Source organism: Cetorhinus maximus, chromosome 18, assembly GCF_964194155.1.
Source record: "Cetorhinus maximus chromosome 18, sCetMax3.hap1.1, whole genome shotgun sequence".
In the NCBI taxonomy this organism is placed as follows: domain Eukaryota; kingdom Metazoa; phylum Chordata; class Chondrichthyes; order Lamniformes; family Cetorhinidae; genus Cetorhinus; species Cetorhinus maximus.
In genome coordinates this window covers 61609532-61620041 of record NC_135896.1, presented here as the reverse complement: position 1 = coordinate 61620041, position 10510 = coordinate 61609532, and the positions used below count along the sequence as shown (strand labels likewise).

Here is a 10510-nt window from a genome sequence, read left to right as displayed (position 1 = left end):
TAAACTCAGCAGCTACATTTGTGTGCTCACAACTCGAAACTCTGTCTTCACTCTTCAGTGTCTAACCCAAGACTCTCTCACAGTTGCAGCCTGCCTTACTCTGGTATTGGGTATTAAGATCATGTGATCTTACATTACAATACCTGTCTTAAAGGTGTATTACATAAGAGGTTACTACAGGTGCCTTCAGTATTCTCCTTAAAACCCCCTCTTTGACAGGGCCTTTTGCTACCTGCCCTAATACTTCTTTCTGTCAAATTCTGTCTGATTAAAAACACTGTTGTGGGAGTCTTTGGATCATTCCAGTGGTTAAAGGTGCTAGATCAATGCAAGTTGTTGGTGAAGGGCAATATAGAAAATGCTGGAACAGAAACAAGAAATGCTGCAAACACTCAGCAGGTCAGGTAGCATCTGCAGAGAAAGAAAGAGAGAATTTCAGCTCGGTGACCTTTCATGGGAAGAGAATTGGGTGCAAATTTGTTAAATCTTGAGCTTAAATAACCAAAGTTTATAATACTTGTTAAAGAGAATGTACCCGACGTTGGAGACATTAGGAAAAGAAGATTGTTTTTGTAGAGAGACGCCCATCCTATTTTCACCTGAGGCAGAGCCGGTTCGGTGGGAGCTGCAGCCGGGGCTTTGGTGTCATGGCGACGGCAGAGCCGGGGCCAGTCGACAAGGAAATGGCCCAGAGCCTGCACATCCTGCTCACCGCGCTCGCCCGGTTTCAGCAGCAGGTACGTGACTTCATTTCGCTTTTTTTTAAAAAAAAAAATAATTTTGAAAAGTCCCCTTTTTCCTAATATCTGAGAAATAGGGCCGGAGCCGGAGCCGGGGCCTGGAGTAAAGAGCGGCCCCGGCTTTAAGTGGCTGCCCGGGCGAGGCGCTGGTTTTGCCCTCGGTCAGAAGCTGCCGGGCGCCTGGGCTTCCCAGGGTTTGTGCCTTCAGTCACCGGGCGGGCAAAGCTGCCAAATAGCCAGAGTTAATTTTAATTAGATCCAACTTCACGCACCAAGAAATGATCACCCAAAGTCGCTGACTTTTTATTAAAAGTCGGTATACGAGATGGTGCGAAATGGGCCGTCAATCTGGGTTTATATAATGTTTTTTTTCTTTTGAGCGTATAGTTTTAAAAGAAATAAAAGCAGGAAATGCTGGAAATTTGTCAGATAGAGAGGGAGGCGGTGTTAATGTTTCAGGTGGATGACCTTTCATTCGAAATAAAAAAAAATGTGCTTTGTAGTGTATTTATATAGCGCCTTTTAATGTTAAAAAAAAGTGTCCCAAGGAATTTCACAGAGGCATTTATGAAACAAAGTGTGACTCTGAACCACAAAAGGAGACATTTGGTCAGATGACCAAAATCTTGGTTAAAGAGGCAGGTTTTAAGGAGGATCTTAAAGGAAGAAAGTGAAGCAGAGAGATGTAGGGGAGGGTATTCTGTTTCTTGGGACCTAGGCATGTGAAGGTGTGGCCACCAATAGTGCAGCAGTTAAAATCGGGAATGCTCAAGAGACAGAGTTGGAGGAGGGCAGATATTTCGGAAGGTTGTGGGACTGGAGGAGCTTATAGCGATAGAGTAGGGCGAGGCTATGGAGGGAATTAAAACAAGGATGAAAATTTTAAAATCAATATGTTGCTTGACCGGTAGCTACTGTAGGTCAGTGAGCACAGGGGTGATAGGTGAAAAGTACTTGGTGCAAGTTAAGCAGCAGAGTTTTGTAAGACCTCAAGTTTAAGGAGGATAGAATGTGGGAGATCAGCCAGGAGTGTATTAGAATAGTCAAGTCTAGAGGTAACAAAGGCATGAATGAGGGTTTTAACAGCAGATGAGCTAAGACAGGACAAAGTTTGGTAATACTATGGAGGTGGAAATAGGCAGTCTTTGTGATGGTGCAAATATGTGGTCGGGATCTCATTTCGGGGTCAGAGTAACATTAAACCTGAGAACAGAGTAGCTTTGCCTCAGACTCTTTCCAAGGAGAGGGATAGAGTGGGTAGCCAGGGAATGGAGTTTGGAGTTTTGGCTAGGGACCAAAAATGACGACTTCAGCCTTCCCAATGTTTAAATGGAGGAAATATCTGCTCATCCAATACTGTATGTTAGATAAGCAGTCTGATAGTTTAACAATGGTGGAGGAGTTGAGATAAGTGGTGGTGAGGTAGAGGTGGGTTTCATCAGAGTATGTCTAAAAACTAATGATGTGCCTTTGGATGATGTCATTGAGGAGAGCATGTAAATGAGAAATAGGAAGAGCCAAGGATAGATCTTTGGAGGACACTGGGGTAACGGTGCAGGAGCAGGAAGAGAAGCCATTGCAAGTGATTCACTGGCTTAGATAGATAAAAGTGAAAGCAGTCCCACCCAGCTGAGTGACAGTGGAAAGGCGTTGGAGGAGGATGGTGTGGTGAACTGTGTCAAAGGCTCCAGACAGATTGAGAAGGGCCAGGAGGAAAAGTTTACCTTTGTCACAGTCACATAGCATTTCATTTGTTACTTTGATAAGAACTATTTCAGTACTGTGGCAGGGGCAGAAACCTGGATAGAGGCATTCAAGCATGGAGTTCTGGGAAAGTTGGGAACAGATTTGAGAGGTGACAACATGTTCAAGGACTTTGAAGAGGAAAGGGAGGTTAGAGATGGCACGGTGGTTTGCAAGCTTGATGGGGACTGGGGTTGGTTTTTTTGTGGGGAAGTTTGAGGGTAGATTTAATGGAACAAAGGAGAACATCTGACGGTAGAGAACCGATAACATGGCTAACATGGGGGCTAAGAGAGGAAGTTGGGTGGTCAACAGTTTGAATAGTGAGAATAGGATCGAGGGAACAGGGTGGGTCACATGGACAAGATGAGCTCTGAAAGGGCATAAGACATAGGAGCAGAAATTAGGCCATTCGGCCCATCGAGTCTGCTCCACCATTCAATCATGGCTGATAATGGTTTCTCAACCCCATTCTCCCGGCTTCTCCCCGTAACCTTTGATCCCCTTACCAATCAAGAACCTATCTATCTCGGTCTTAAATACACTCAGTGACCTGGCCTCCACAGCCTTCTGTGGCATAAGGTAAGATAGGAGAGAAACTTGAGGAAGATGCAAGTTCAGAGCTAGGGTAGGGGTGGAGCTTATCAGAAGTTTGGCCAGGTAGGCTAGTGGAAGGGAGGGACATGGCACAGACAGCTGATCAATGGTCTCAATCTTAGTGACAAAAAGTCCATGATCTCCTCGCACTTATTGTTGGAGGTGATAGTGGAGAGGACAGTGAAGAGGGGTTTAAGAAGACGGTTTGCAGTAGACAAAAGAAGCCGGGGGTTATCTTTGCATTCCCAGATGATTATGGAATAGTAAGCATTTTTGGCATAAAAGAGCAAGACCCGAAAGTGTTTTAAGTGGTCTAGTCAGATCTGGCGGTGGATGGTTAAACTAGTCCACCATTTTGTTTCAAGTCTGTGTCCCTTGGACTTTAAGAAACATATGGGGGAATGGAAAAAGTATGGGGGAATGGCCAGGGTGAGATTGAGAGTAATTGTTTTATTGGGGACTAGGGCATTAAAAGTGGAGGCGAGGGCGTGTTTGAGCAAATCAGTAACTGCAGAAATGTTTTGGTTTATTTCATTATTTCCTTTTTCCAAAATCAAAATTATGTTTCGGTTACAGATGGTTTTTGAAACCAATGCCAGGTGAGGTTAGTGATTCAAACAAATCTGCATTTATAATTTTCCTGAAAGTGCATTTAGAAACAATTAATGGGAGGTTCTGTAACCACATATCAGGGTAAAACGATGATGACTAAAACGGATTCATGTCAAATAATGCTGTTTTTATGGATGAGAAGTTAAACTAAAGCCTTGTTTATCTGTTCAGTTGGATGTAGGAGATCCCATTCTGTTTTGTTATTTGAAGAGGAACAGGATTTTGTGTGTCTTGGCTAGCATTCATCTTTTAATCAATATCACCAAAACACATTTACTGGAAATACTAGTCAGTTAGCAACAGATGTTGATTATGTTTATAGCATTTTCAGATTAACTGGTCATTTATCCCATTGTGGCAAATTAATTACTGCCTTTGCTTCATGTCAACAGTGGCTCAAAATGAACAACTTGCATTTATGTTGTGCCAAATGTTCCAAGGTGGTCTAGGGAGTGTAATGAGAAAAAAATTGACAAAACCAAAGAAAGAGACATCCAGACAAGTGCCAAAAGTTCTCGAAGGGTTGTCATTTTGAAGGAGGTATTGAAGTAAGGAGGGATGAGACTGTGGAGGGATTTGACAATTGTGTGAGAAGTTTAAAATAGAGGTGTTCTGGGACCAGAAGCCAGTATAGGTGAGCAAGTATGCAGTAATGTGTAAATGAGACTTGGTGTAATCTAGACTACGAGCAACAGAGATTGGAATGAGCCAAAGTTTATGGAGGGGGAAGACAGGAGGCTGTGTTGGCTAGCTGTGGCAATCGGTGCATGTGAAAGGTACTGTATAAGTTCGAGCTCTTTTACTATATCCCAATAACACCTTGAACATCTGTAGGATTGGACAATAAGCTTGTCAGAGTCTGAGGCAGATGACGGCGATAAGCTGTGTTTCACTTGGATCTTAGTTCTGTTCTGTTCTTCACTATAAAACTCTGACAAAATTCACATTGCTAGTGATTTACAAACGTATGAACATATGACCTAGGAGCAGGAGTAGGCCACTAGGCCCTTCGAGCCTACTCCGCCATTCAATAAGATCATGGCTGATCTGACTAACTTCCCGCCTACCCACGGTAACTTTTCACCCCATTGTTTATCAGGAATTTATCTGTTTCTGCCTTGAAAACATTCAAAGACTCTGCTTCCACTGTCTTTGAGGATGGGAGTTCCAAAGACTCACAACCCTCAGAGGGAAAATTTCTTCTCATCTCTCCCTTAAATAAGTGACTCCTTATTTTTAAACAGTGACCCCTGGTTCTAGATTCTTCCAGAAGAGGAAAGATCCTCTCCACATCCACCCTGTCAAGACCCCTCAGGATCTTGTATGTTTCAATCAAGTCACCTCTTACTCTTCTAAACTTCAGCGGATACAAGCCTAGCCTGTCTAAGCTCTCCTTGTAAGACAACCCGTCCATTTCTGGTATTAGTTTAGTAAACCTTCTCAAATGCTAATGCATTTACATCCTTCCTTAAATAGGGAGAACAATACTGTATGCAGTATTCCAGATGGGGTCTCACCAGTGTCTTGTACAACTGAAGCAAAACCTCCCTAGCTTTATATTCAATTCCACTCATAATAACCGATAACATTCTATTAGCTTTCCTAATTACTTGCTGTACCTGCATACTAACCTTTTGTTGTTCATGCACTCGGACACCCAAATCCCTCTGAATCTGAGCTCTGCAATCTCTCACTATTTAGATAATAAGCTTTTTTATACTTCCTGCCAAAATGGACAATTTCACATTTTCCTACATTATACCCCATTTGCCAGATCTGTGCCCATTCACTCAATCTATCTATGTCCCCCTTGTAGCCTCCTTATGTCCTATTCACAACTTACTTTCCTTCTTATCTTTGTATCATCAGCAAGTTTAGCAACCAAATCTTCGATCCCTTCATCCAAGTCGTTTATATAAGTTATAACAAGTGGAGGGCCCTGATCCCTGTGGCACACCACTTGTTACACCCCACCAACCAGAAAAAGACCCATTTATGGGTTACTCCCTGTTTCCTGTTAGCGAGTCAATCTTCTATCCATGCCAATATGTTACCCCCTATACTGTGAGCTTTTATTTTCCGCAATAACCTTTGATGTGGCACCTTATCAAATGCCTTCTGGAAATCTAACTGCAGTACATGCACCGGTTCCCCTTAACCACAGCGCATGTGACTCCTTCAAAGAACTCCAATAAATTGGTTAAACATGATTTCCCTTTCACAAAACCATATTGACTCTGCCTGATTACCTTGAATTTTTCTAAGTGCCCTGCTATAACATCTTTAATAGCTTCTAACATTTTCTGTATGACAGATGTTAAGCTAGCTGGCCTTTAGTTTCCTGCTTTCTGTCTCCCTCCCTTATTGAATAAAGGAGTTACATTCACTATTTTCTAATCTAATGGCACCTTCCCTGAATCCAGGGAATTTTGGAAAATTAAAACCAACGCATCAGCTATCTTACTAGCCACTTCTTTGAAGACCCTAGGATGAAGTACATCAGGACCTGGGAATTTGTCAGCCCGCAGCTCCAACAGTTTGCTCAATACCACTTCCCTGGTGATTGTAATTTTCCTGAGTTCCTCCCTCCTTTCCAATTCCAGATTTACAGCTTTTCCAGGAATGCTACTTGTATCCTCTATAGTGAACACCGATGCAAAATACCTGTTCAATTCACCTACCATCTCCTTATTTTCCATTATTAATTCCCCAGACTCACTTTCTATAGGACCAACGCTCACTTTGTTAACTCTCTTGTTTTATTTAAGTATCTATAGAAACTCGTACTATCCATCTTTATATTTCTCGCTAGCTTTCTCTAATTTTTCTCTCCTTATTAATCTTTTTGTCATTCTTTGTTGTTCTTTGTATTCTGTCCAATCTTCTGACTTGCCACCCGTCTTTGTGCAATCATATGCTTTTTCTTTAAGTTTGATACTGTCTTTAACTTTTTTAGTTAACCACGGATGGTGGACCCTCCACTTGGAATTTTTCTTTCTCGTTGGAATGTAAAGTAAGAACTAAAGTTTTAGGAGGCTAAATTCGATAGCCCCAAAGCTAGGCATGAAGATTGTGATGCACTATTAACCTGTAGCCATGGACTGCAATGTAGGTAGCATGTGAACTATGTGCTGTTTGCTGTTTTGTGTGTTTTCTGAGTCTAGCCAGCACCAAATACGCTGTTGGTTGGCTAAATGCCTGAGCAAGGGGGCAATGTTGTGAGTGCCTAGTATCAGTTAAAGGTGGCCTGTACTGCTTAAATCTAGCCTACAACTCAAAAGGGAAGTGCATTGTGGCTGGTAGCCCCTTGGGAGCTGAATCTGACTTAGGAAAGACAGAAGAATGGCACAAGAAGAGTGTGAGAGAATAGTATCCAATGTCTTTGGATACTGCCTTGGAGGCCTTGGGGGAAGTGCAAAAAAAAGTCCTGTATCCACAGAGACTAGGAGGCCCTTCAGACACAGTCTCAGAAGGGAAATGCTGTAAGACGTTCAGTAACCTCACATGAATGGTCTCGCCTCACCTCTGGAATTCAGCTCTTTGTTTGGAACAAGGCTCTGATGAAGTCTGGAGCCAAATGGCCCTGGCAAAACCCAAACTGAGCATCATTGAGCAGGTTATTATTGGGTAAGTACCACTTGATAGCACTGTCGACAATACCTTCCATTGCTTTGCTGATGACTGAGAGTGGGCTGATGGTCAGTAATTGGCTGAATTGGATTTGTCCTGCCTTTTGTGGATAGTATGTATGAGGGCAGTTTTCCACTTTGTGTGGATACCCGTGTTGTAGTTGTATTGGAACAGCTTGGCTAGGAGCACAGCTAGTTCTGGAATACAAATCTTCAGTACTACTGTGGGGATGTTGTCTGGACCCATAGCCTATTCTGGATTCAGTGTGCTCAGCGGTTTCATGACATCACGAGGACTAAATTGAATTGGTTGAAAATGGCATCTTTGATGCTGGAGATCTCAGGAGGAGGCTGGGGTGGATCATCCACTGGACAATTCTGGCTGTAGATGCTTGTTAGTGTTTCAGTCTTGTCTTTTGCATTGGGCTTTGGCACCATTGAGGATGGGTATGTTTGTGGACATGACTCCTCCTGTTACTTGTTTAATTGTCCCCCAATATTCATGACTGGATGTGACAGGACTTTGCTCTTATCCTTCAGTTGTGGGATCTCATAGCTCTGTCTATAGCATGCTTCTTCTGCTGTATGGCATCCATGCAGCCTTGTATTACGGCCTCACCAAATTGACACTTCACTTTTAGGTATGCCTAGTGCTGCTCTTCGCATATTCTTGTATGCCCCTCGTTGGCCGTCTGAATGATAGACTTATGCCTTGTAGATGGTGGAAAGGCTTTGAGGAGTCAGGAGGCGAATCACCTGCCACAGAATACCCAAACTCTGACCTGCTGTTGTAGCCACAGTATTTATTTGGTTGGTCCAGTTGGTTTCTGGTCAATTATAACCCCCAGGATGTTGATAGTGGGGGGTATTCAACGATGGTAATGCTGTTGAATGGCTTGAGGAGGCGGTTAAATTCTCTCTTTTTTGAGATGGTTACTGTATGGCACTTGTGTGGTGCATATGTTATATGCCACTTTATTAGCTCAAGCCTGAATATTGTCCAGGTCTTGCTGCTTGAGGACATGGACTGCTTCGTATCTGAGGAGCCAGAAATGGAATCATCAACGAATATTCCCACTTCTGAACTTCTGACGGAAGAAAGGTCATTGACGCAACACTTGAAGGTGGTTAGGCCTAAGGCACTGTACTGAGGACTCATGCAGTGATGTCCTGGGGCTGAAATGATTGGCCTCCAACTACCATAACCATTTTCTTTTGTGTCAGGTTTGACTCCTGCCAGCGGAGAGTTTTCCACCTGATTCCCACTGACCACTTTTACTGGGGGTCTTTATTACCACACTCGAAATTGATGACTTGATGTATGGCACCATTCACCTCAGACTGCTCAATTCACCACAACCCCAACACTTATTCACCAATAACTTATATTAATCAGGACTCATACCTAACATTCATATTCTACGCTGCACCTTCAGACACTTAGCACCGTTGTAATTGTGATGATCCTGTTAGGGACTGTTAAGATGTTAAAGAAGAAATTTGCTCATCCAGTAATTAACCAAAATTTCACATTTTTAAACAAAAACAGACTATCGTACATAAAGAGGAATTAAACAAAGCAAACACCACTAAACACTTATGCTATAAACTCAGTTCTACCTTATGTTTTGCCCCAAGAATTCCCTTATCTGACAAAACCTTCAAGGTTCATTCACTTGTCCTGAGACCAGCCCAAGGTATGCCATAGCCTTCCGGAATTTCCTTCAATTCTCCTCAGTATTCCAGTTTTCTCCAAGGTAAATGATTCCACGGGAATAAGACCATAAGACATAGGAGCAGAAATTAGGCCATTCGGTCCATTGATTCTGCTCCACCATTCAATCATGGCTGATAAGTTTCTCAACCCCATTCTCCTGCCTGCTCCCCATAACCTTTGATCCCCTTACCAATCAAGAACCTATCTATCTCGGTCTTAAATACACTCAATGACCTGGCCTCCACGGCCTTCTGTGGCAATGAATTCCATAGATTCACCACTCTCTGACTAAAGAAGTTTCTCCTCATCTCTGTTCTAAAAGGTCTTTCCTTTACTCTGAGGCAGTGCCCTCGGGTCCTTGTCTCTCCTACTAGTGGAAACATCTTCCCCACGTCCACTCTATCCAGGCCTTTCAGTATTCTGTAAGTTTCAATCAGATCCCCCCTCATCCTTCTAAACTCCATCGAGTATGGACCCAGAGTCCTCAAACGTTCCTCATATGTTAAGCCTTTCATTCCTGGGATCATTCTCGTGAACCTCCTGTGGACCCTCTCCAGGGCTAGAACATCCTTCCTGAGATACGGGGCCCAAAATTGCTCTCAATATTCTAAATGTGTTCTGACCAGAGCCTTATAAATCCTCAGCAGCACATCCCTGCTTTTATATTCTAGTCCTCTCGAAATAAATGCCAACATTACATTTGCCTTCCTAACTACCGACTCAACCTGCAAGTTAACCTTAAGAGAATCCTGGACTAGGACTCCCAAGTCCCTTTGCACTCCAGATTTCTGAATTCTCTCCCCATTTAGAAAATAGTCTATGCCTCTATTCTTCCTACCAAAGTGCATGACCTCACACTTCCTCACGTTGTATTCCATCTGCCACTTCTTTGCCCATTCTCCTAACCTGTCCAAATCCTTCTGCAGTCTCCCCGCCTCCTCAATACTACCTGTCCCTCCACCTATCTTTGTATCATCTGCAAACTTAGCCAGGATGCCCTCAGTTCCTTCATCTAGATCATTAATGTATAAAGTGAAAAGTTGTGGTTCCAACACTGACCCCTGTGGAACTCCGGCCACAATCCTGAGAAGGACCCCCTTATCCCCACTCTCTGCCTCCTGCCAGACAGCCAATCTTCTATCCATGCTAGTACCTTGCCTCTAACACCATGGGCTCTTATCTTACTGAGCAGCCTGCTGTGTGGCACCTTGTCCAAGGCCTTCTGGAAGTCCAAGTAGATAACATCCATTGGCTCTCCTTTGTCTAACCTACTCATTATCACCTCAAAGAATTCTAACGGATTTGTCAGGCATGACCTCCCCTTGATGAAACCATACTGACTTTGCCCTATTTTACCATGCACTCCCAAGTATTCTGAAATTTCATCCTTAATAATGGACTCTAAAATCTTACCAACGACCGAGGTCAGGCTAATCGGCCTGTAATTTCCTGTCTTTTGCCTCACTCCCTTC

General features: G+C 43.2%; 1 protein-coding gene across 2 annotated transcripts in view; it reads left to right on the top strand.

Annotated features, from left to right (window-relative positions):
• The first annotated feature begins 364 nt into the window (after positions 1-364).
• The window catches only part of mbip (MAP3K12 binding inhibitory protein 1), a 53604-nt gene continuing 43458 nt past the window's right edge, over positions 365-10510 (top strand). For both annotated transcript variants that reach the window (XM_078562772.1, XM_078562773.1), the window contains exon 1: positions 365-737. In XM_078562772.1, the coding sequence (XP_078418898.1) occupies positions 648-737 (90 nt within the window). In that variant the 5' untranslated portion in view covers positions 365-647. The remainder of the gene's footprint in view (positions 738-10510) is intronic.